Raw genomic sequence first — 24,367 nt, 5'->3', positions numbered from 1 at the left:
AACGGTCATTCTGGGAAGGACAAACCATGTCGTGGATCGCAGACGCAGAGCAGCAGCCTTGAAATTCTTATTCATTCTTCAACATCATGCATGGGTCGATCGACTGATGTGCAAACAGGCTTTCCTACCTACCTACTTGTTCGCGGCACCCTCGGAAGCCGCTAATCATGGCACCTGCGCAGTAGATTTAGATAAGTAAGGCAGGATTTAGCCACCTCTGCTTCGTATGTAGCGATACCTTTCCCCAGTGGGTGGAACACGGATCTTGTTGGTGAAGCTGTTGACGTTGGGGAGGTATTCAGCCCTTTGTACGGATACGATACTTCCATCATACGACTCCTACTAGGTTGGCGTATTTGGGAATTCTACTGTTGACTACTACTTAGTACCTCAGGTAACCATTGCGATGAGGTATCTGGAACACTCCAAAGTTCAAATCTGTCTCAATGTCTTACTTTAGCGTTGACTCGATGCATTGAAGTGAGGCCGATGCTGCTAGTAGCTCAATGTGAACAAGGTACGAGCGCGACAATTGTCTCGGACTGCCTCAGAGCCTCGGCCTCTCACATCATGTTATATGCCAATTCAAGGCGTCCTTCCCTGCGCTGTGATTAACCCATTGATTCACGAGAGCATTACACAGAGCCTCGGGGTGACCTGTTTTGCCTCGCGTTGGATCTCATTGCCTGCATGCCGTAAAAGTACCTATCAGCAGCCACTTCGACCTACCTACTAGTAGGTCAATCACCTCAAGGCTCGCATATACTTTGTGTTACCGGTCAGAAAAGCGACTTCGTCTTCACCACGGATCGGTGTCTCTGCTGTGTGCTACTCACACGCAGATGACTGACTACATAGCCCCCTCGATATGTCGCAGAAGAAGTGAACCAGCATCATTCACTGGGGAGAGGAAAGAAACCCTTGAACTGCCATTTGAGTAGCGAAGGGTGGATGCAAATTCACATAGCATGCATACTAATTATACAGGGCGACTCGAGAGTGAGGCAGTAGGTAAGGTATGATAGAGCATACCTGGCAAGCCTGGCATCGGCCATGTCGGTGTCATTCCTGCCCGGCATTTGTGCCTCACCATCCACCCGTCACTTTCCAGCTTCAACTTCATCTCTCTGTGGTGCAAAATGAAGGCATCTCATTAGAGTCTTCAACTCGCGTGTGCCACACACCAATATTCTGCGTATGAGTCAATTGATACTAGACGTTGACAAGAATACCTATCCCCTCCATTCTGCCTCCAAGCTCGCACTTTCAGCGTTTCTCTATACAATTATCCACTTCCAGACAAAATCCACTGCTACCCTATTTTCCATCAACCACCTCCCCTGCACCAAGCAATCCTCTCTCTCAATATCATCAGCTTTCTCGTCATTGATTCCAAGCCATTCAACAAAACCAAACCACTTCTACCTACATCCTTTCTCTCCCTTACTTCAAATCACAGCCCATCGTCCCAGCCGTCCGACAATGACATCAATCCTACATAGACAATCCTCTCTTTTTTTTTTCTTCCAACGCCACAAGTCCAGGAAATATCAACATGCTCCCCTCTTCGCGGAGGCACTCCGGGCAAAATCTTCGGCGAGGCGTCGAGCAATTATCCAGAGCACTTTGAAGAAATTCTATTACAGCGTAGAAAACGTATTCCCCCCAAATTCCCTCCTGTCAGGTATTTACTAGGTAGTTCTTGGATGAAGAAGTGTGTGTGACGCTTTTGAGGGGGGGTGGACGAGAAGGATCTGGAGGCTGGAGTGAAAGCCGCCAGGGAACATGTAAGGGACACTGACATAATGATATAGCTGCCTGCCCAGTCAATGATCTTACGTCCCGACGGATGAATGTATGCATCAAGAGGACTTTATACTATTACTAATTGGAGCTTGATATGTGTCACATGGTGATGAGGTAGGGTGTCATTCATTAGGTAGCCACAGCTCACGATACTGAAACCGTGTTCTTCTGGCTTCAAATACCTTACCTACACACAATAGCATTCACACTTTCACAGTGGTAGAAGTAAGTACCTAGTTCACCAAAGAAAGACACAGCTCACTGCACAAAACCACCATTTTTCTTCAAGAGGCACAGAAAAGTAAGTGAACCCGAATCTCAATAGTAGCATTCAACAAAACACAACTCCCAATTCCCACATGTTTTTAGAAAAGCTACTACATAGAGTTGTCCCTAAAGAACAATGCACAACGCCAAAAAAAAAAAAAAACGCCGCTGCCATGAAACAAAACACGAGGGGAAGCATCGCAATCACCTTGAAAGTGCATGACACAAAGAGGCGAACATGGACAAACCCGGGCTGGCAAGAAAGGGCAATGACCAAATAAGAAGTCGCTACATAATCGCTCCCAGCCATCTGTGCATTTCTTTTTTCTCCCCCCCCTCGAGCTCAGGCCAAGGGAAGAGAGTTTGAGAGGGAAAACAGTAGAGCGTAACAAGTAACTTGCAAGGATGCTCCTCGTCCTCCACAACGCTTCTGGCCCTTCGATTGTCTCCTGTAGGAGATGGAGAGGACAATGACCCAAAGTAACGATGACTTCAACTGATGATCAACACGACAATGGCCATAAAAAGCACCATTTAGCCTCCAACTCCTAATGATTGTTTTTTGTTTTCAAGAAGAAGAAGAAAAGATAATGCCCCAATACAACACGCGCGCACTCAGAAAAAAAGACACGCACATCAACGCTACGGTGCTCCCGGACTTCCCAGCTGGCCGATCCAGGATCTGACTTGAAGTATCAAACATCGAACGGAAAAGAGAAAGAACAGAGAAGAAACCCATGATTTTGAGCACCCAACCACCCAACCGCGCAAAAGGATAACAATGATACGTAGAAGCCCAACCCATGACACCAAAGCGGAAAGGAGTCGATAACAAAATGCAGGAGAATGAGAGAGGTATCGGAAGAATTGCGATAGGGTGATTAAGGTCGATAGGCATTTGGGGGGAGCTGGTAGTCATGCCACCCGCATAGCTCTCAATACTATTGAGGGTAGAAGACCATGCCCGGTGCGGGTTGAGGATAGTAGAAGCCGTCAGGGCTTGGTGTCACCATGCCTCCCATGCCCATCACACTAGGCTGGTATGGCTGCGTGGCGGGGTAAGGCTGATAAGGGTTCATGGACGGCATTTGGGAAGCATCGTAATAGTAAACCATGCCATTGACTTCCTGGGCCACCAGGTTCGTGTTGGGGGGCGCTGGCGGCCCGGTCACAGGAACGCCAGGCTGCTCAACCGGATTCTGGGGCGTGAAGCTGCCAGGCATGCCCGGCTGTCCCCCGGGGACGAATGGGGGTGCGGTAACCGCAGAAGCGGGCATGCCGGGACCAGAGTAGCCGTGCGGATAGTAGTATCCCGGCTGGGGGTGAGGAGGATACACCTGGCCGCCGTAGTAGGCGGGCTGACCATACGTGGTTGGCTGGAACGGCGCAGCGTGTATGGCTCGCTCGGGAATCTGGGACAGGGGCGTGCCCGTCGAGACGTGGGCCGAATACGAGGGCCGACGAGCGTGCGGGTCCTGATATCCGTTGGTCATCTGCACGGGGACCTGCTGGTGGAAGGCTTGCTGGAAGGCGGGAGCATTTTGGGTCATGGTTGGCGACTCGATGTCTGCAACGGAAATGTTCTTTTGAGGGCGAGGCTGGTGCATGGGGATAGACGCCGGTAAGTTTTCCTGGAAGCTTGGCTTCTGCGGAAGGGGATGTGTCTGTGGCTGGGGCATGTCGACAATCGACGCCTCCGGGCCAACCATTGGCACCGGCTCGGGGTGGCCTGGCGGCACGTCGACTCCCGCGGGCAACGGCATATTGAACGTTTGCGGAGCCGGGGGAAGGCGGACAACAGGCCTGGCATCGGCCTGGGGTGCGGGGCGGGAGATGATGGACCCCGTGGGCGAAAAGACGGCGTCCCTGTCATGCATGACGATGGACGACCGCCTGCTGACGGCAGCGCTGGGGGAGTAGATGCTGCCGCCGTAGTAGCTGCCGCCAAAGATGCTGGTTCTCCGTGAAAAGCCGCCCATGGAGCCCCAGGTAGACCGGGGCTTACCTCTCAGCCGTTGCTGGTTGGGGCGTAGCGCACGTGGGATAAAGGTGAATGACCGGTCCGAGGCAGGGAATATGTATCTCGGAGGGTGGTTCGGCAGTGAGATCCGCACAGGCTTGTCCCTACGCAAGGGTGGGCGGTGGTCAGGGAGCTTCGTGTACTGCTTGACGGGGAACCCGGGAAAGACCCTGGACAGCCCAATCACCGGCAGAGCGACGCGGACCTGCGTGTTGCCAATGTGTTTCTCGGTCGACAAGGTCCTGTTGATGGGAGTAGCACTAGGCTCACACGTAGGGATGAAGCCATTGCCATTGGGCGGCCCCTCCTCGTGGGGTGCCTGTCGAGCGCGACGTGGAATCACGTCTGCGACAGTCTCGTGCATGTCGTGCGTCCATGGTGAGTTCGTAGTCGGATCGGCGGGCTGGTGCAGTTGGCTAGAGGTGCGATGTTAGCGAAAAGGGACCAAGTAAACAGAGAGAGGTATGTAGAAGCGAAGGGAGGACGACAAACAACGGCGACGACGACGACGACGGTAATGGTGTTGTAATCACTTACTTGATCGGAGCATACGGCCCCCCCACGCCGCCGCGGCCGCCACCTCTGCCCCGGCCTCTGCCAAACGGCCTGAACCCATTCGCGGCCGGCCCCGGATGCCGATGGTCATGCATGAAGAAGGAACCCCGGTTGGGCACAAAGGCCGGGTCCTCGTCCCTCCGGCGCTTGTAATCTTCATGCTCTTGGCGGCGTCGGTTGGCAGGCTGCACGGGCGGAGGCCGCGAGGCGCTCGAGGAGCTGACAATGACGGGGGCCGAGGGAGACTTGGGTGGCGACACCGTCACCTCGTCAACCTGCACCTCCTTTGCAGCGTCCGGAGGGTCCGCGACAGACATGCCGCGAAGCAGCACCTCCGTGTCCGAGACCGACTTGCTGGTTTCTCCCTGAGCCCCGGCCCTGGAGCTCCTGCGGCCGGCCCCCGCTGCGGTGCCGTTGGCAGACTTCCGGGCGTTGGGGGAGGTGGGCGACACCTCGTCGATGTTGCTGGTGTCGCTGTCGTCGGCACCGTCGTGGTCGTCGGAGATGACGGAGCCCTCCGTCAGGGAGTCGTCATCCAGCTCCAGCGTCTCCGGACGGCCCTCATCGTCGCCTTCGTCCTCGACTCGGCGGCGTTGGCCGATGAGCTTCCTACGTCGGGGGACAGCGGCCATGACGGGCTTTTCTGGTTGGCGGCTTGAGCAGAGGCGATGAGACGGCGGACGAACGGGGGTCGTCGGGGACGGAGCGAGGGGGCGAGGGATGGATCAGAGAAGACCATGCAGCGGCGGGCGGTTTGCGAGAATGGAGCGGCGAGTCGGCGTGGGATTGAGCAGCAGAGAGGGCCGGGAGGTGGAAATGGAGGAGCCCAACCCGTCCCGCGGTGCTAGACACAAAGAGAACGGCAGAGAAGCAGATGGCGAGCAAACACACACACAGGCTCGGCAGGGCCGCGGGGGTTGCAGCACAGGGGCCAGCAGGGGGCGAGGGAAGGGCGAGAAGAAGGCGGGCAGCAGTGCTCCGGCGCCTCGATGATGATGCAAGGGCCCAGGACGGCGAGTGATGGGAGGATCGTGATGGTGGTTTCCAGAGCAGAAAGCGGCAGATTTGACGCCAGCCCGAGAAAAAGTGCTGGTTTGGTGTCTGGCCTGTGAAGTGGTGAGGTGAGGTGGTGGCCGCTTAGCCCAATCCAGCCGGTGCTGCCCCCCTCCTCCCGGCCATGTAGCTGCGCGCACAAGTTGGGTGGAGGGCGACTTCGAGTTGTTCCCGAAGCTCCCCTTTCGGCGTCCTGGGCGTGTGTACCTGTGGCGTAGAAGCCGATAGAGCAAGCAGCGTCCAGGTCATACAACCGCTAGCATGGTGCACTTGCAGCTACGCAGCCCTCCTGGGTGGCCCAGCGACAAGCACCTACTGTACCTCCTAGTACAAGCACCGACAAGCACCGACAAGCACTTGGCAAAGTCACAAAACGTCCGACCACCACCACCAACGACAGACAGACAGACAAACTGATAGATCCCATCTATCAAGTGGGCGATCGCAGCAAATGGGATGCAGCCAGCCTCCTCTGCCCATGTCCGCAGTCCCGGAGCTTCCTAGGGTGCCTTTATCAGGAATTACTAGGTAGTAGCAGCTCAGCTTTCTGACCTGCAGTAATACATAGCCTCTTCCAGTCCAGGCGTTACCGACATACTCTAGGGCTCGACACTCGCCATGCTATTGCTCCAGACGCCCTCGATCACGATGACGGGCCCCGATCACGCCGCCCTCTCGCGCTGTTGACCACCCTCGCAGCCAGCCAGGCCCAGGCACGGATGCATGCGCGTGAAAAGGGCATTGCGTAGGCGAGCTCCTGTCCTGCCCTGTCCTGTCGTCCAGCCAGCCAGCCATCCAGCCAGCCAGCGAGCGGCGCAACCCCTCACTGGCCCTGCTCACGGCGAGTCGCCGACCTCATGCGCCGGACGACGTGCAAACTGCATACATACGAGACGACGGATGCTCCACAGGTGGCATCAATCACGCTCGTCCTGTTGGCCACCAGAGGCCGCAGATGCCGGCTCCGCGCTTTGGGGGAGGGGGGGGGCGTCTGGATGCATTGCTGCCTGCCCGTCCACTCACGCGAATGGCTTCTCGTTCCTTTGCCTGCTCTGCTCTGCTCTGCTGGCTTGAGCTACCCCACGGGTTTTTCTGGACCGCGGACTGAGTGCCTCGAGCGCTCGACAGCGACAGGTAACCAATGCAGATGCTCTCTGGGAGGACCTAGCCTGACCAACCACGGCCCCTTGGCTATCAATGCACATAATACGCAGCACAGAGATGACGCCTTTTGATCTCACGCAGGCTGCAGCTTGCCTGACTGGTGCTCCGTGCCTCCAGCATGCAGTCATGACCATTAGCGAGTAGTACAGCTTCCTACCTACTACCTCAGGTAGGTAGTCCATGGGGATAAGGCCGATCTGGGCGTAATTGACATTCGAACCTCGCCCAGAGCAGCCATGATTGACGGTGATGTTGAATCAAGAGGCGCATCTTCTCAATACCTCTTCAGGGTAGCTCGAACTGATTTCCAATATTGAATTGGATACCTACTTAATTCCCTCTGCGTGCCGGATCCATCGTAGAGCTATTGCCTATCTAGTAGGTATGTTGATTGTTTGGCATTGTCGTTCTAATAGCACAGCAGAATGGTTTATAGGCTGGTACATGTAGTACAGACTTGAGCATGCTCGCTCTGCTGTCACCTTCGCATGGCAGCTCTAGCAGCGACGCCGAGGTGTCACTGAGCCGCTGTCAGAACGTCTCCAGCACTAATTCTCCAACAAAGTCAGTGGCTGCAGTCCGTCAAATCTGATGGAGTCTCCAGTCTCTTTTAGCCCCCCATTGTCTCCCCCTAAAAGCCCTTCCATACCTAGGTGGTGGGCGGTTCACCCACGTTTCCATGACGGCTAAAGCAGCACTAAACTCGTCACTGCGCCGGTGTAAATCTACGGCGAGGTACCTTGTGCGTGGCGAGCTGTACTTGCATGTACCTCATATGCAATTGATGACGTTGAGCTTCCCCTAAAGCTCAACCTTGATTTGCGCCTCGATTCAACATCACCACTCCCGGATGGCTTCTTCCGCCCATTTGCTCTAGGCACGAGCCGCGGCCTCTCACCTGTGAAGCAACCTCTCAGACATTCCAGCAGCGAGACAGATAGAGACACCCGCAGACCCCGCACGATGCCCGGCCTTGCGCGCAAGATCCTCGTCTTCGCCGCCGTCGACGGCCTTGTCATCCAGCCATTGGCGTCCAAGGGACAAAAGCCGTTTCAGTCCGCGAGGATCAAGTATGGCGATGCGTCGGTGTCGGCGGCCCGCGATCAGGCGCCGGACTCAACAAAGCCCGACTCGTGGTTTGAGGCGCTGGGCGTCATAGGTGAGTCGGAGCCAGCGTTGACGTGCTGTGATGTGACGACTTTGTTAAACAATCCCTCCCAGGATTGATCACGGTCTCGCGATTGACGTACCTGGTGACGATTACGCGCCGAGAACAGGTGGCCCAGGTGTTTGGGCTGCCCATCTACGTCGTCACGCAGGTGGCCGTGACGCCGTGCTCGTCGCAGACCGAAGCGGAGGAATCAGTGCGCAAGACGGCACGCCTTTTACGGAGCGAACCGTCTAGCAGCGCGATTCATGATGACGAGAGCAGCAGCGACGAGGACGGCGAGATGCCTATTGGAACGCCTGACGAGGAGGTGGACGATGAGGTCGTCGATAAGGTCGTCGACAAGGGAGGCGTGCCGGCGGATTCCAAGAGCAGCGTTGTGCAGGATGTGATTCGGAGGCGGGGCAGCTATGGCAGATTTGCGCAGCGCTGGTTCAGTCGTAGCGGCTGGACGGCCGATCAGAGAAGGACCATGGGGATGAGCAACTCGCCGACCTCGACGCCGCCCCTTGCGCAATCGGCACCCCAGGCTTCGGCGGCGGGCCTCTCCAGCTTACAAGAGGCCGACGAGAGCCCCGTGGTCCCGCCATCGGCGCTTCTCCCGAAGCTGCTTCGGACCATCCAGGTCTTGTTCGGGTCATCGCATAGTTTCTACTTTTCATACGACCTGGACATCACACGCAGTCCAACTGACGATGCTTCGATCGCCAACCCTAGCAGTCCTCTGCATACGCAGGTCAAGAGGACATTCTTCTGGAACCGGCATATCCTCCAGCCCTTTACAGATGTCGGGCAGGATGCTTTGGCCTTGCCTTTGATGCAAGGGTTCGTTGGCCAAAGAACCTTTGTGGCGGATTCTCAACCTCCCCAGGCGGACGACCCTGGAATGGAATCCATGGAGCTTGCCAACCTTTCGCCGTCCTCGTCAGTCCCATCTTCGCCACCTCCCGGCACGGTGAAGCGTTCCTTGGAGCTTCGTCCCACTGAGAAGAGCTACCTGATAACGCTCATATCGCGACGGTCAACTAAGAGAGCTGGTCTGCGGTACCTGCGACGCGGCATAGACGAGGATGGCTATACGGCGAACTTTGTCGAGACAGAGCAGGTTCTGTCATCTCCTTCATGGGAGGCATCTTCCCCAATCTATTCATTTACCCAGATCCGGGGCAGCATACCGCTCTTCTTCACTCAGACTGCATACTCACTCAAGCCCGTGCCGGTCTTGCAGCATTCCGAGGAGGCCAATTACAACGCCGCCAAGCGACACTTTGAAAGGCTGTCGGCATCCTACGGCACCCTACAGGTTGTCAATCTTGTGGAAAAGCGCGGAGTGGAAGCACCCATTGGAACACAATATCAAAACACCGTTGCGCGTATCAACGAGGGGCTGGACGACAAGGCCAAGATTCCCTTTGAATGGTTTGACTTTCACCACGCTTGTCGTGGGATGAAGTTTGAGAACGTGAGCCAGTTGTTGTCCACCTTGAAAGACCAACTAGAGGAGCTCGGCAGCACGGTGAAGAGCAACGGCCATCTGGTCCGCAAGCAGCAGGGTGTCCTTAGGACAAACTGCATGGACTGCCTGGACCGAACCAACGTCTGCCAGAGCTCTTTCGCAAAGCACATGCTAGAATTGCAGCTGAAGGAAGACGGCATAGACATGAGCGCTCAGATAGACCAAGAAACGGCCTGGTTTAATACTCTCTGGGCTGATAACGGCGATGCCGTTTCGAAACAGTACGCCTCCACGGCCGCTATGAAAGGTGATTATACGAGGACAAGAAAGAGAGATTACAGGGGAGCGCTCAACGACTTGGGAATATCCCTAACACGTCTTTATTCGGGGTAAGAGATTTCTCCTTTCGTTTCTGTTCCTTTTTTCCTTCTCCATGATACTTGGCTCAAAATTGTCATTTTCGCTGGCTGACAACATCTACCCCCGACCAGTATGGTCAATGACTACTTCAGCCAAGCTGCCATCGATTTCCTGCTCGGAAACGTCACGGCCAAGGTGTTTGAAGAGTTTGAGATGGACATGATGACCAAAGACCCGGCCGTCTCCGTCGAGAAGATGCGGGAGCGTGCCGTGGAGCTGTGCCAAAAGCGAGTTGTGGCAGATGTCAGTGAAGAGTTTCACGGAGGCTGGGTTTTGATTACCCCTAACGCAGCCAATGTACTCAAATCGTGGCCTATGGAAGAGGCTGTGCTTCTCTTGACCGATGCTGCGCTGTACCTCTGCCGCTTTGACTGGGACCTGGACAAGGTGTCGTCTTTTGAGAGGGTGACCCTGGCGAGCATCACCAACATCAAGGTCGGCACTTACATCACCTCCACGGTTTCGGCGGCGCACATGGACGAGTCGAGGAACGTGGGCTTCGTGGTGTCCTACCAACCGGGCAAAAGCGACATCCGGAGGAGGAACACCCGTTCGCTCTCGACCAAAGAGGCGCCGAAGCTCACGGCTTCTGACGAGCCCCCATCAGCCCAAGGCGGCGGCTTCGCGGGTATCTTCGGGGGCAACGCCTCCAAGGAGCCCGCCATTCGAAAGCTCGCCTTCAAGGCGCCGTATGCCGATTCCTCAATGTCGGTGGGCGAGGCCGGGCCGGGGCAGACGGAGCTGCAGAAGATTGACACAATATGCTCGGAAATTGAGCGCCTCGCGTCTGAGCGGCAGCTGGTGAAGGAAGGGGAAGAGCGGAAAAAGCTGGTGGAAAGGGGCGATATCATCTCTCTGGATGCGGCGAAACGCAACACGGGGTTGCTGGAGCAGCTGGGGCATTCGCTGAAGAAGCTGGTGTGGGCATAAAGTAGATATCCAAAGTATTCTTGACTGAATACTGTATATAGAGCAACTTCAAGGCAGCTTTATCCATTATATCTTTCTGTGCCATGGGTAGCTATTCCACTGTGCTTTGACCTTTTGTTGGAGGTGCCCTCTTCTTCTGATACAGATGCATCTGGTACCGCATATTCTCCAGCTGAATGGGATAGTGCAGACCCTCTGGCAGACGGAACCAGACGGAATCATGCGACTCGAGCTTCTCCCACTCATAGTCGCCGCGACTCTGCGCCGCGGCAGCCCGCGGATCGAGAAGCGTGTGGTCCAGCAGCCACTGCATCGGATACCGCTTCTTCTCCTTGCCCACGGCGGCCTCGGAGTAGCTGCCCGGGCTGTCCACCACAAGAAGCAGACTATCATGGGGCAGGACCTCGCCCAGAAGTTTGAGGAAATGCGTCGTCTTGCCGATGCCCCCGTTTGTGTAGAGCTCGTTCAGCGTGAACAGCATCGTCACCGTGAGCGGTTCCGTGCCGACAATGGCTTGGAGGGCACTTCTCTCCAGGGACAAGACGTCGGCTTGCGTAAAGGAGGTCTCGAGTTGGTCCTGCTGGAGAAGAGGCGCATTCGCTGCTTTTGCAGCCGCGGAAGCGTATTTTGATAGCGTTGGGGGCGAGGTGATGTGTTTCTGGAGTAGTTGCGTGACGGAGCCCCAGGGGCCTGCGTCGAGTAGAGAGAGGGTGCCGGAGGAGTGCTGTTGTTGGTGGATGTGCGATGCGAAGGCGATTTGTTCGGCGGCGCAGCCTCCTATGCAGAGCATTCTTGTTGTTGGTGTTGTTGTTGTTGTCTTTGTGCTTGAAGGGGATGGTTTTATTGAACCATTGGCATTGAGCTCGTCGTCATCTGAAGCAGCAGAAGAAGACGAAGAGGAGGGGGCCGCATTCATATACTGGGCAATGCCCTGGAAGATGGACGAGTAGCAGAGGGCCCTCGTGGGACTCCATCGCGCGGCATACGCCTGGAGATTCTCCTCGGCGCCAAACGCCGCGCCAAAGTCTCTGTTGAAGAGGGCCTGCTTGATGGACTGCAGGCGGGCGGAGAAGTCGTCGGATGAGAGGACGGGGTTGAAGGCGTCGGAGAAGAGGGTGAGGATGCGCTGCTGGTGGAGGAGGAGTTGGGGGTCGATGGGAGGTGAGGATGTTGATGATGAGGGTGATGGGGATGATGGTCGGGGTGGTTGGGGGGCTTTTTTGGGTTGGGAGGATTTCTTGGTGGTTTGTTTTCTTGCCATTTTGTATTACCGCTGGGTCTGGTCTGATGTTGTTTCGGTTATTATCGTGATGGCTTGGGATGGGATGAGATTGGTGGTTTTTGGTGAGTGGTGAAAATTTGGGTTGTTCGTGGAAAGTGGGTAAGTGAAGACGGCACTACATATACCCAATACATGACTTTGGCAAGCCTATTTCAGCAAACCCATCTTGTTGGACTCAAGCATATATTTTGCATTTTACATATCCCTATTGATGTAGTTCGGAGAGAGACAAGCCTCGTAGACTTTAGCAAAACGGCAGCTTGTACGTACGAGGCTGTAAATACCTACGTAATATCGAGAACTGCTGAGCAGTTCGGTCGGTTTATTACAGTACATGTAGCAGGTAGCCCGAAACCCCACTAAAGAGGTACGAGTATTATAGATACATACAGCCTGAAATCGACGATCCGGCCAGCGCCGCCCAATCTTCTTCACTTCAATCGCCAATTTACGCGGAACTCCGGGATGCCTAGTTCGGGTATTGTAGCGCCAACCGCTACAGGTGTCTGAGCCGGCCCGTCTGATTGGTGGTGGGGGTTCCTTGAAGGCAAAGAGGATTAATTGCATGGAACTGGATTGCTTAGGAAGTGCTTTGAGAGACGCTTACGATGCCTTTTACACATGGATGCATGCATGGGTGTGCAGTATGTACTACTACCAGGTATGTGCAGTAGACAATTGAGAATTGGGCAACGCCGGCCTATCCATCGTATGATGTTGCTTTTGGCTCTGCGGCGTTGACGGAAGCGCATGAGGGCTGCATTGCATGCAATGTGCGGGTTGCCCGGGTTTGGAGACGGAGGCGAGCTCTGCTCAAAAGACTTTTTGCTGGGGTTATCGAGGCTATTGCTATGGCTCGATGGAATCATTCTTCAGTATCTAGGACCCGCATATACTCTGGAATCGGTAGATGCCGACAAAAAAAGGCAGCATGGACGGGTACAGAAGAGCGGTTGAAGTTTGAAGGTACCTTACTTTCCTCTAATACGTCACCGGCCCGAAACGGAGCATCCAGAGATGGAGCCATCAGGTGCTGAGAAAAAGGGTACATGCGAGACCGTTGGCTCCTCCAAGCAGTTGCGGCCGTTTGGGCTTCTGTTTGCCTCTGGTGGTACGAGAATTCACGGCAGTCTCCGCTGTTTGGGAGCCGTTTCCCCGGTGGATGGCAGTGATTGCGTCAAGCGGCGGTAGATCCATTGCCTCAACGGGGCCTCCCAAGAAGGCGAGAGAAGCACTTCTTTACTGTACAGTAGTACCTAGTGTCGTAGGAACTTGACGAGAACAGTCTTTGAAAGGCATCAGCAGCAGCCCATTGATTGATTCAGGAGCAACACGGCAGATACCGAGCAACTCGTAAAAAGCTCGTGTATGTAGATGCCTAAATGCGTTTACTACTACTATCATAAAAGTTCTCCGTCATGAACAAAAAAAAAAAAAAAAGAGGGCGAAAAACTGCATCAAGTTGACGATGGATGGATGCAATAATATCTGACCCTTAGCGGCGACATGGTCCGGACCCGCTGGAACTTGCGCTCCGAATTCCATTTGCCAAACGCCTGGCTGCGCTGCCTCCGGGGCTCCAGTAGGGCGGCATCAGAGGGGCTCGTGGCAGCGTCCTGGAGGGGCTGCTGGCCCTGGAACTGGGAAGCTCCAGAGGGGCGGCCGCTGAACACGATCCCCTAATGCCCTGCAAACCGACGCCGTGCATGACATAAACACCGTGTTAGTACGTTAACCCCTCAACAAAAAGAGGCTCCCTCAACACCAGCTCCGATTCCAAGCTTGCCGCTGCCTTATATTGCTGCCTCCCCCCCCGTCTCGCACCTCCCCATACTCTTCTCCCTCCCATACCCCCTCCAATTCCTTTATCTTGATACCCTATTCTCTGTCATAGCGCTGATCCGACGCCATTCGCAATCATGGGCTACACAGAGGTTGACCAGAAGGCCATCAACACCATCCGCCTGCTCGCGGTATGTTTCTCTCTCTCTCTCTCTCTCTCCCTTTCTCTCTCTTGCTGTGTTTTTTTGGGTTACCCCGCCATTGCCCCTCCATGCGACAACGGGCTGTGGCCTGTTTTTTTCTCTACGCCCGAGAGCAGTGGTGACGAAGAGGGGTTGCCGTAAGCACCGAGGCAGCGGAACACACTTTACGAAGGGGAAAAAACGACAGCAGGAGGCGAAAGAAATGACGGAATTGAAGCAAAACGGCGACGATTGACGACCAATTGACTGACTGTCTCTGCGAACTCCAGGTCGATGCCACCTTCAAGAGCAACTCGGGCCACCCGGGTGCCCCCATGTGAGTCTGCCCACAGCTTCCAGTGACGGCGCAGTTTGCCGCCGCTTCCGCTCTGCTGAGCTGGCTGCTAACGACGACAATTCGCAGGGGCATGGCTCCCGTTGCCCACGTCCTTTGGGACAAGTTCATGAGGTTCAACCCCAAGAACCCCAAGTGGCTGAACCGTGACCGATTCGTTCTCTCGTGAGTGCTATCCCCCCTTTCAAACAAACAAATTGCGACGGAGAAGGACATCTAGGGGAGAAGCAGGATTTCCCCGCACTGCGAGAATCGTGAGACTGACAGGTGCTTTTTTTTTCCGGCTCAATTTAGCAACGGCCACGGCTGCATGCTCCAGTATGCTCTGCTTCACCTGTTCGGCTACGACCTGACCATCGATGACCTCAAGGCCTTCCGAGTAAGTTTCCAGCCTACACGCCGACTCGAGGAAGATGACGAAACCTCGAAAATGCCCCTCCAGCAAAAGGCCTTGATATGCAAGCGGCCGGAAGTAGCCTCGCAGCACTAACACAACATCTCCCACAGACCGTCGACAGCAAGACTCCTGGTCACCCCGAGGCCCACGATACTCCCGGTGTCGAGGTCACCACCGGCCCCCTGGGTCAGGGTATCTCCAATGCCGTCGGTCTGGCCATGGCCCAGGCCCACACCGCCGCCACCTTCAACAAGCCCGGCTTCACCCTGTGTGACAACTACACCTACTGCTTCCTCGGCGATGGCTGCTTGATGGAGGGTGTCTCTGCCGAGGCCTCGTCCCTGGCCGGCCACCTCCAGCTCGGCAACCTCATCTGCATCTACGATGACAACCACATCTCCATTGACGGCGACACCAACTGTGCCTTCACCGAGGACGTGGCCAAGCGCTACGAGGCCTACGGCTGGCACGTCGAGGTCGTCGAGAACGGCGACCACGACCTCGAGGCCATGGAGGCCGCCATCAAGAAGTGCCAGGAGGTCAAGGACAAGCCCTCAATCATCAAGCTGCGCACCACCATTGGCTTCGGCTCTCTCCAGGAGGGCACCCACGGAGTCCACGGCTCTCCCCTCAAGGCCGACGACATCAAGCAGCTCAAGCAGAAGTTTGGCTTCAACCCCGACGAGAGCTTCGTCGTCCCCAAGGAGGTCTCCGACCTCTACGCCCGCCACTCAGCCGAGGGCGCCGCCGCCGAGGAGGAGTGGAACAAGCTGTTCGCCAAGTACGCCGAGAAGTACCCCGCCGAGGCTGCTGACCTCCAGCGCCGCCTCAAGGGCGAGCTGCCCGAGGGCTGGGAGAAGAACCTGCCCGTCTACTCGCCCAGCGATGCTGCCATTGCCAGCCGAAAGCTGTCCGAGACGGTCCTCACCAAGATCCACGACGTCCTGCCCGAGCTCCAGGGTGGTTCCGCCGATCTGACTGGTTCCAACCTGACCCGCTGGAAGGACGCTGTTGACTTCCAGCCCCCCGCCACCGGCCTCGGTGACTACTCCGGACGATACATCCGCTACGGTGTCCGCGAGCACGGCATGGGCGCCATCATGAACGGCCTGGCCGCCTACGGCACCATCATCCCCTACGGCGGTACCTTCCTCAACTTCGTCTCCTACGCCGCCGGTGCCGTCCGCCTGTCCGCTCTGTCCCGCGTCCGCGTCATCTGGGTCGCCACCCACGACTCCATTGGCCTGGGCGAGGACGGTCCTACTCACCAGCCTATCGAGACTCTGGCTCACTTCCGCGCCCTGCCCAACTGCATGGTGTGGCGCCCCGCCGACGGCAACGAGACCAGCGCTGCCTACTACATTGCCCTGACCTCCAAGCACACCCCCAGCATCATTGCCCTGTCTCGCCAGAACCTGCCCCAGCTCGAGGGCTCCGTCATCGAGAAGGCCATCAAGGGAGGATACGTCCTGCAGGAGGTCGAGGGTGCCCAGATCACCCTGGTCTCCACCGGTTCCGAGGTTTCCATCGCCGTGGATGCCGCCAAGTACCTCCTGGAGAAGCACAACGTCAAGGCCCGCGTCGTCTCCATGCCCTGCTTCGAGGTTTTCGATGCTCAGCCCAAGGAGTACAGACTCTCCGTCCTGCCCGACGGCATCCCCTCTCTGTCCATTGAGGTGATGAGCACCATGGGCTGGGAGCGATACACTCACGAGCAGTTTGGTCTCAACCGATTCGGTGCCTCTGGCGCCTACAAGGATGTCTACAAGGTTCGTTTTATTAGTTTCAACAGGAAGGAGTCACGAAACAGATTGCTGACCCATTACTATAGAAGTTCGAGTTCACCCCCGAGGGCATCACCAAGCGCGCTCTTCTCACCATTGACTTCTGGAAGGACGTCCCCAACGTCCGCTCTCCCATCAACCGTGCCTTCCAGCAGCTCATCTAAGCTGGGAGCAAAATGGAAGGGTGATATATATATATACATATCGTCTAGAAATCTAGTTTAAAAGTTTCAATAAATGAAAAAAACATGTGGAAAGAAGTTTCCGTTTGAGACAGGGGGGGGTGTTTGTGTGTTGCGACGACGAAAAGACCCGGGATCAAGGGAAACGTCGGGATTCTTTTTCCTTTTTGTAAAGAACAATTACAAAATAGATGACGAATGTTGAGATAAAACCTGAGAGCAAAGGTAAAATAAAGTCAATTATCTATACTCCAAAACAGCAGCCCCCCGGACTTTTTTTGAAACGCCATTTGGAGCCAACATGCCGCCACTCAGGTACGAGTAGTACTAGTAATCTGTAGATCCCTTCAAACCTCCGGTGTACTCTGCGTGCAGATGGAAGGGAGCAAAACGTCGAAACGATGGAGATACCGAAAAAATCAAGACAAAAGCAAGCCAGCCGTCTTCTCATTAAACGCGCATTATGTGATGTGAAGAAATCTCTCGTCCCTTTTTTTGGAATCTTGGCGCCAACGCTTCCCAATAGATGCTGCCCTATTCTCTCCCGTCGCTCTCTCAGCCTCTCTCTGTGCAGTGATTATTTGATTCGTCGCAAATGCACCTGCCGCGATATGCTCTTGATCTGTTGCTCATGCTGTCACGACTCCGCCTGGTTCGGTGTCGGGACTGTCGCTGATGCGGAATGGCTGTCGTGCATGGTGAAGAGAGTGGTATATATATGTGTGTGTGTAGGTATGTGTGTGTAGAGCGGGCCATTCATTCTTGGTTCTTGGCGATTGTGTGTTCCACCCATTGTGCTTGATGAGCGGGTTTGAATCATTCGGGCGTGCTTCTCCCGTCGGTGTCATCCAGCCCCTGAGCCGCCCACTCCTTTTGAATCTCCCGCCCGATGCGCTCCAGCCTCGCCGCAGCGCGCCTGGCCTCCCTCGCATCGTCCGACGAAGCGGCGACGACGACGCCAATGAGCACGGGGGGACCGGCGTCGTCGACGGGAGTCCTCGCAGTCGCATCATCGACATCGACATCGGCGTCGTGACCGTCGTGGTCGTGGTCGTGGTCGCGCTTGTACCTTGAGACGGACCCGGCCTCGCTCTCCGAGAGACCGCCGCCGCCGCCGCCCGACTCGCGCGGGTCGAGGTAGGACTGCAGGACGACGGCGCCCGAGTCCGGATACTCGACCATGATGCGCTGGGGGCGGCCGAGGCTGGCGCGCTGGGCGGCGGTCTGGGCGGTGATTGCGCTCGAGGCGAGGGAGGTGAGGGACTCGAGGTGGGCGGGCGACGAGGACGAGGTGATGAGCGGGGTGAGGGTGAGGTCGGTGAGGTGGAGGGCGAGGGTGGGATGCTGGGAGGGGAGGTTGGACATGTTGACGACGGTTTTGTCACTTGTCTTGTCTTGATCTTTTTTTTTAAAAAAAAAAGGGAAATGAATAGGGCTGAGGTTGATGGTGTCTTTTGGGGGGGGGAAGAGGAGGGTGGTTGTCGATGCGGCCTCTCTCCGTTTATTGTTTGTCCTGTTTTCCTTTTTCTCGCAGAAGCGTGATGGAGTGCTTCCTTCTTCCTCTTATTTCTTCTGGCTTTTCTTATCGCCCTGAAACAATGCCCGTGACTGAGGAGCCTGCGGCGGAATTTGGGGGCCTCAGGCGTTGTGGTGAAAGGCCGCTGCGGGCGCCTTATCTCGACGAGAGGACGCACCGAGGGAGTGGGTGCTGATGACGTCGGTGTAGCAAAGGCGTATTACCGTCGTGTCATTGCGAATCCATGAGGGAGTTTGACGGGAACATGGCGGAGAGGGAGAGAGAGAGAAGGAGATTCAGATGGAGAGAAGAAGAAGAGAGAAGGGGGAAGAGGGGGTTGGCGAGTCACGGTCTGTCGGTATAATAAGACAGATAATAGAGAGGCAGGGTGAGTGAGGGTATAAGGTCGAGAGGAGGGAGGAGGGGGGTCTCCATTATCTGCCATCACGTACGAGTAGTAGTACTACTGAAGTCACTCTCGCACTCTGGAAGCTACCTAGAGCAGAGCACCAGCAAAGAAAGAGTCGGGGAAGCTGCAACCATGTCGCTGCGGGCCCCCATTATCTCTTAGCGGCCTGCTGCTGCTTTTGCTGCTTCTGCTGCTTTTGCTGCTCAGGCCACCAGGGCGCTAACATGAAGGCGACAAGGCCCTGGAGGCGGCTGACGGCGGCCATTCGCCAGCCCTTTGTTTCCCAGTGCCAGCAGCCCCCCCGCGCTAGGCTCGACTCGGACTGGGTCACCCCGCGCTTTTGGGGCTGGTCTAGCAAGGATAAGTGCTGAGGTACCTACTGCTACTACTAAGTAGGTATGATGGTTGAGGTAATGTAGCATCGAGAGAGTGATGGAGAGACAGAATGCTGCTGTTGTTGCCTGTGCTCATGCCGTGTCATGTCATGTCATGTCATATCTTGTACAATTCTGCGGGGTGACAGTGAGGAGAAGCGGCAAGAAAAGAGGAGAGATGAGATGCAAGGTATGTATTGCTGCAGAACTGAGGGACAGCGTTACTCCAATTGGACCTTTGGCTTGACAGCTTTGACAGACGAGGACTTACAGACCGCAAGTCACCACCACCAGGGGCAGAGCATCAACCCAGCCCCTGATAACGAATGCCCGGAGAGGGCAACACGTGCAGCCAAGGAGCGCATCTGTGAGAATGGGGGAAATAGAGAAAGATGCCCATTGCTGATTGCAAGTTGCAACATTGATTGCCTTATCTCACCATCATGGTCAGGGCCGGTATGATAGCAGCGCGCTAACATGCCGCAGTCGAGTCAAGCAAGGCCGCGCGAACCCAGACCCCTTTGACCCTTTGATCCTCGTGCGTGCTGCTACTAACCTTCAAGGCATAAGTCCAAGCCAAACCATCAAGTCGTTGCTCCCAAAGGAAAAAAAAAAACCTACGTCATATCCCTACTACTTGTACCTTGAAGAACCGGTGATGATGTGGGCGGGAACGCTGGGCAGTTGGCAGCTTGTCAGAGGTGTTGCCTAACTGAGAAGGTGTGTGTCTCCTGTGAGACGCGGCCGTTATCTGACGACAAACTCGACAGATGGTCCATAATGTGACAATGGGATGGAGTCGAATCACCGCTTGTCTCCTCTCTCACTCATCACCATGGCCAGCTGCGAGGACGAGGTCCGCCTGGACTTTGTGCTCTTTGAGAAGACGGATATTATCATGAAATAACCGCTCTAGACGCCACTGCATGCTTTCCCCCGACGAGAATAAGAGACGACGCCAATGGGGTTCCATGGCGGCCCTTTTTAGTCTGTTGTTTCTCCGTTGCAACGACCAACAGCGAGCCGACATGGTAGCTCGAAGAATCGAAGCGGGGGAGCTCGTCCAGATAGTACTCGTACTTTGTGCTTTCTGTGAAGCTGCATGCCAAAACGGCGGGGCAGGGGCCTTTCTATGACCTCTTCTTGTCTTGCTTCTTGCAGCTTGTAGAGTCTGAAGATTATCCATACGTAGGTTTGTACGAAGACTGCCCCCCCCCCTTCCTTCTTGTCTCTGGCCCATGACCCCCTTATTACTTTGGGCCTCGGAACGAACAGGCCATATGATCGCCCTTTTCCCCGATTCGACTGGCAATCGAGATATGCCTCCGTTCGACTTCGACCAAAAGCTCACGCCATTTCCCCGTCTTGCGATCCGGGAAGCCGGCGGTAATAAGAATCATACTCAGTATCTCATTGCATTAGCAAACCGGTTCGCGAAGCTCCAGCTTTGACTTGTCGCTGCGAACCGCTCCATGACTCGCGAGGCGGATGTGCTTGCGATAAGCTTGTTCTAGAATTCGCCGAGCTCGAACTGTATACATAATACTAGAATACTACGTGCGAGGCGGCTGAGAGAGGGGGGAGGGGGGGGGGGGGGGGGGACGGACTTTTAGCTAGAGGACTGTGCTTTTTGATGGGATGAACTGGAGCACGGGGCAATTGGACACAAGCGCCCTGTCGCAATCTTCAGCTCAATTGAGCAATACGGTATGCGGTACTATCACCACCACCGGCACTGCCTGTAGGAATTCCTCCTTGAGGCACATGTATCCGTAGGAAAGCGATGGATATCAATCAGCGCTCGAGCAACAAATCTGCATCTCTTTCGCATTACATGATAACAGACCGACAGCTACCCCAATCCAGACAGCGCCCCAAAGCAGACCAATCACACAGCACAGCCTCCACCTGAGCCTCCAACTTCGACTCTAGGTACTTGTACACTAGCAACGCTCTTATCTTATCGCTTACCCTCGCGCACGTGACCCACAACATCCCGCCCGGAAAAATTCACACACCCGAGCGGATTCGCCAAAAAATCCCAACCCACTAGCGTCTATCCACCGAGAACCTCCTCTGCGGAAAAAAAAAAAGAGAGATCAGAGCGGATTCTCTTTTCGTCAACCACTCAATCTCTTCGACAAATTTTCCCAAATCCCCCGTCGACGACAATTTCGAAAAGATGGCCAAGGAAGCGCCTGCAAAGACCGGTCTGGCCGTTGGGCCGAACAAGGGCCACGTACGTCAACTCGCGATCTCACCTCGTGGAGGATCTCTGCCGCCGCCCCCCGTGCTCTCGCTGGCAGACGATGGACGCTGACGTGTTGGTTTGTGCTTTGCCGTTTTTTCCCACAATATAGAAGACCACTGCTCGTGTTGTCAAGCCCCGTGTTTCTCGCACCAAGGGCCACCTGAGCAAGCGAACCGCTTTCGTGCGTGAGGTCGTCAAGGAGGTTGCTGGGTGAGTTTTCCTGGACTTCTTTGTTCAATCCTTTTGCTGCTGTTTCGAGAACGTATTGAGAAAGAATGAGTGCTAACATAAACGGTTTTTCTTTTCCTTCTTACTTTAGCCTCGCCCCCTACGAGCGCCGTGTCATCGAACTGCTCCGAAACAGCAAGGACAAGCGTGCCCGTAAGCTGGCCAAGAAGAGGGTACGTCTACCTCCAAAAACACACACATACAACCTCCAACGTCCAGCCCTTCGTCACAACAGAATACTAACAGCTGTGTTTCAGCTCGGTACCTTCGGCCGTGCCAAGAGAAAGGTCGACGAGCTCCAGCGCGTCATCGCCGAGTCCCGCCGTGCTCACTAAACGATGTATTTTTCTTTCCACATAAGAAAAGAGAGAAAAAAGGACAGCGAAGAGCGATTTGGGAGGGATATATACCTTTGGTAATGGCAACAACAATAAAAATGACATTCCAATGACAAAAGAAGAACACAAACCAAAACATCTCTGGGCAATCGAGGAACAATCGACGGGGTTTCACATAACGGGATTCGGCGTGGTCATTGCTTTTTCACATTGGGAGGGCCAGGGCGGCGCATTGTTATAGCCTGCGCAATTCTTTTCGTTCTTCGGAATTCTGAAAAAAATTCCTTTCAAAAGAGAAGGACAATCCGTCTTTTATGACCCAGAAACCCGAAACCGTCGTTTCCCCTATTTCCTTGCCAATTGTTCCTGATACTATATCCTTAAAGTGCCCTGGATGTTCTTGGAAAGACTTGTGCTGCCTACGTTCCATGATAGCTCTTGTCTGCTTGGATTGTGTGATCTGTACACTTGACGCTACCCAACATCAGAGGAAAAAAAAAAGAAGAAGAAATGCTAATCTACAGCTCGCTTCCTTTTTGTCATCCATTACTTCTTGCCCAGCTTGAGCCACTTTGGCATCTTCTTCCCAGAACCCTCTCCGCCATCCCTCTTCTCCGGCGCCTTCTGCACCTGCGGCACCACGCTCGGCGCATCCTGGTCCTCCTCCACCGTCGGTATCTCGGGCACCTTGATAGCCTGCCCCTGCTGCGCAAAGTCCGCCTTCAAAAAAGGCCGTTTCCTCACATCGGCCGGCACACCATCGTCCCACACCAGACTGACGAGCACCCTCCCGGAAAGCTTATACGCCCTGATCAGACTATGCTGGGGCGCATCGTCGTCTTTAATGACCGTCTTGCTGCCCGGAATGACCAGATGAAAGGGCTGCTCGCTGTCGGCCATGACATGCCGCACCGCTTGATACAAGAAGGCGCCGGTATCTGCCGGACCGACTTCCCAGTCGCTGCTGGTGTTGTCCGGGAACCGCACCTTGATGAGCACAGACTTGACGGCCGCAATCTTGGCCTGCTCGGCAGCCTCTCTCTCCTCGATTTCCTTGTCGGACAGGAGCCGCTTGTTGCGGGAGCTCTCCTGCAGCCGGGCTTGGTGCAGCTGAGCGTGGGCGATGGTGGGCGTGAAGTCGTCCTCGTCGGCCGGAACCAGAGCTGCGGCGGGAGTCGAGTTTGTGGGTGCCAGGAAGACGCTGACTGGCGAGAAGCGGGACTTTGGTGCAGAGTTGTTCGTTTCCTGCTGTGTTTGTTGGCTGTCGCTTTGTAGTGAACTTGTGGTGGTCGCATCTTGTGTGGCTTGAGCCAAAGCATCGCTTTGTTGCTGGGCTTCTGTCGGCTTGTCCACGGGCTCTGACGGAGCTTCGGCCATGGGTGTATCTGCATCCGCGGGTGGATTCGGGGCCTCGTCCTGCTCAACGCCCGACGTCGCATTCTTCTCTTCATCCTTCTTCTCCTCTTCCTTGACCCTCGCTTCCTCCTTGAAGAAGGCCCCAATCTGCTCCATCGCCTCATACAGCGTCTGGTCAGTCCTCCTAAATGTCAGCCGTATCAGGACGTTGCCCGAATTGTGCCCCAGCTGCGAAAGCGTCTTCTGAAAGTCCGCCAACGACGCCAGCTCCCTGCCCATGATGTTCAGAACGGGAGTTTCATAGTACAGCTGCCCGGCGCCCGAGCTGCCGCCGCCGGCCGTCTCGGCCACGCCCCTGGCCGTGATGTTGATGTTCTTGCCCGCGCTGGCCTCGCCGCTTTCAAACTGCCGCAGCACCTGCCATATTGACAGGTCCGAGGGGAACTTGTTGATCAGCCGGCCGCCGGGAATCTCTTTGGCTTCGGGCTGGGGCAGCTGGAGGGCGATTTGGACGGCCGAGGGTGTCTTGGACTTTTGGACGAGCTCGAGCTTGGCGCCGGCGATGAGGCCCGAGGTGCGGAAGGGTATGGAGAGGTCGACTTGCTTCTGCTTGTGTCTGGGGGAAAACCACAGCTGTCAGATTTATAGGACATTATGCTGAGTGCAGCGGTGGAGGATAAGGGGGCTGGGCCTTTAGACGTACTTTATTAGGTACTTGTTGCTGTCGAGGCCGAGCTTCTTGCAGGCTTCGTCAAGGACGTCGGACAGGTATGTTCCCGGGCTGACTTTGACGGTTGTGCGCCTCAGATCCGTGGCGATGACGACGACGTGCGACGACATTATGGCTGATGTTGGTGGAAGCTAGACAGAGATTGCAAAACCCCCCAGAAGCTGGAGTCGCAGTTTTGTTGGAAGTTGGTCGTTGCAGCACTGGATATGACAGCAGGCGATCGAGGAGCTCTGTAGCATGTGTTGGTGGGGGTCTTGGAGGTGGTTTGTCGTCAGATACCGAAGGTAGGCGGGGATGCAACAGACAGACAGGTTCGCAACAAAGCGCAGGGTTGGCACACCAAGAAAAGCCTGCAGAATCGC

At 55.5% G+C, this 24,367-nt stretch overlaps 7 protein-coding genes across 7 annotated transcripts; 3 read left to right on the top strand and 4 right to left on the bottom strand.

Moving 5' to 3' along the window:
* Positions 1–3,014: 3,014 nt before the first annotated feature.
* TRIREDRAFT_104786 (uncharacterized protein) lies at positions 3,015–5,280 on the bottom strand (the record flags this gene model as incomplete). Its single annotated transcript, XM_006963125.1, has 2 exons — positions 3,015–4,509; positions 4,631–5,280. The coding sequence occupies 2 exons, from the start codon at positions 5,278–5,280 to the stop codon at positions 3,015–3,017; spliced, it is 2,145 nt and encodes a 714-aa protein (XP_006963187.1).
* Positions 5,281–7,828: 2,548 nt separating this feature from the next.
* TRIREDRAFT_104785 (uncharacterized protein) lies at positions 7,829–10,839 on the top strand (the record flags this gene model as incomplete). The annotated part of the gene is made up of 3 exons (XM_006963310.1): positions 7,829–8,024; positions 8,087–9,878; positions 9,981–10,839. The coding sequence occupies 3 exons, from the start codon at positions 7,829–7,831 to the stop codon at positions 10,837–10,839; spliced, it is 2,847 nt and encodes a 948-aa protein (XP_006963372.1).
* A 136-nt stretch (positions 10,840–10,975) lies between these two features.
* On the bottom strand, positions 10,976–11,974 carry TRIREDRAFT_29713 (uncharacterized protein; the record flags this gene model as incomplete). The annotated part of the gene is made up of 1 exon (XM_006963025.1): positions 10,976–11,974. A coding segment is annotated over one exon (999 nt), but the record flags the coding sequence as incomplete, so codon positions are not given.
* Positions 11,975–13,954: 1,980 nt separating this feature from the next.
* On the top strand, positions 13,955–17,011 carry TRIREDRAFT_120635 (transketolase-like protein). Its single transcript, XM_006963309.1, has 6 exons — positions 13,955–14,094; positions 14,376–14,422; positions 14,510–14,605; positions 14,735–14,819; positions 14,948–16,606; positions 16,669–17,011. The coding sequence occupies exons 1-6, from the start codon at positions 14,041–14,043 to the stop codon at positions 16,783–16,785; spliced, it is 2,058 nt and encodes a 685-aa protein (XP_006963371.1). The 5' UTR covers positions 13,955–14,040; the 3' UTR covers positions 16,786–17,011.
* A 608-nt stretch (positions 17,012–17,619) lies between these two features.
* Positions 17,620–18,168, bottom strand: TRIREDRAFT_2837 (uncharacterized protein; the record flags this gene model as incomplete). Its single annotated transcript, XM_006962987.1, has 1 exon — positions 17,620–18,168. One exon carries the CDS (start codon positions 18,166–18,168, stop codon positions 17,620–17,622), a length of 549 nt encoding a protein of 182 aa, XP_006963049.1.
* A 3,073-nt stretch (positions 18,169–21,241) lies between these two features.
* Positions 21,242–22,215, top strand: rpl36 (ribosomal protein L36). Its single transcript, XM_006963047.1, has 4 exons — positions 21,242–21,341; positions 21,463–21,563; positions 21,673–21,754; positions 21,839–22,215. The coding sequence occupies exons 1-4, from the start codon at positions 21,285–21,287 to the stop codon at positions 21,914–21,916; spliced, it is 318 nt and encodes a 105-aa protein (XP_006963109.1). The 5' UTR covers positions 21,242–21,284; the 3' UTR covers positions 21,917–22,215.
* A 250-nt stretch (positions 22,216–22,465) lies between these two features.
* TRIREDRAFT_2835 (uncharacterized protein) lies at positions 22,466–24,115 on the bottom strand (the record flags this gene model as incomplete). The annotated part of the gene is made up of 2 exons (XM_006962986.1): positions 22,466–23,891; positions 23,979–24,115. 2 exons carry the CDS (start codon positions 24,113–24,115, stop codon positions 22,466–22,468), a joined length of 1,563 nt encoding a protein of 520 aa, XP_006963048.1.
* Positions 24,116–24,367: the final 252 nt, after the last annotated feature.

This window comes from Trichoderma reesei (genome assembly GCF_000167675.1).
Source record: "Trichoderma reesei QM6a unplaced genomic scaffold TRIREscaffold_4, whole genome shotgun sequence".
Classification (NCBI taxonomy): domain Eukaryota; kingdom Fungi; phylum Ascomycota; class Sordariomycetes; order Hypocreales; family Hypocreaceae; genus Trichoderma; species Trichoderma reesei.
Note: the sequence above shows the minus strand (reverse complement) of the source record. Positions and strands in the feature narration are given on the sequence as shown.

Bases quoted from the DNA above. Each gene is read 5' to 3' on its own strand.
- TRIREDRAFT_120635 (XM_006963309.1), top strand. From the start codon at position 14,041: ATGGGCTACACAGAGGTTGACCAGAAGGCCATCAACACCATCCGCCTG. The intron at 14,423-14,509 runs GTGAGTCTGCCC...GACAATTCGCAG, and splicing joins GGCCACCCGGGTGCCCCCAT to GGGCATGGCTCCCGTTGCCC. The intron at 14,606-14,734 runs GTGAGTGCTATC...GGCTCAATTTAG, and splicing joins CGTGACCGATTCGTTCTCTC to CAACGGCCACGGCTGCATGC.
- rpl36 (XM_006963047.1), top strand. From the start codon at position 21,285: ATGGCCAAGGAAGCGCCTGCAAAGACCGGTCTGGCCGTTGGGCCGAAC. The intron at 21,342-21,462 runs GTACGTCAACTC...CCCACAATATAG, and splicing joins TTGGGCCGAACAAGGGCCAC to AAGACCACTGCTCGTGTTGT. The intron at 21,755-21,838 runs GTACGTCTACCT...GCTGTGTTTCAG, and splicing joins GTAAGCTGGCCAAGAAGAGG to CTCGGTACCTTCGGCCGTGC.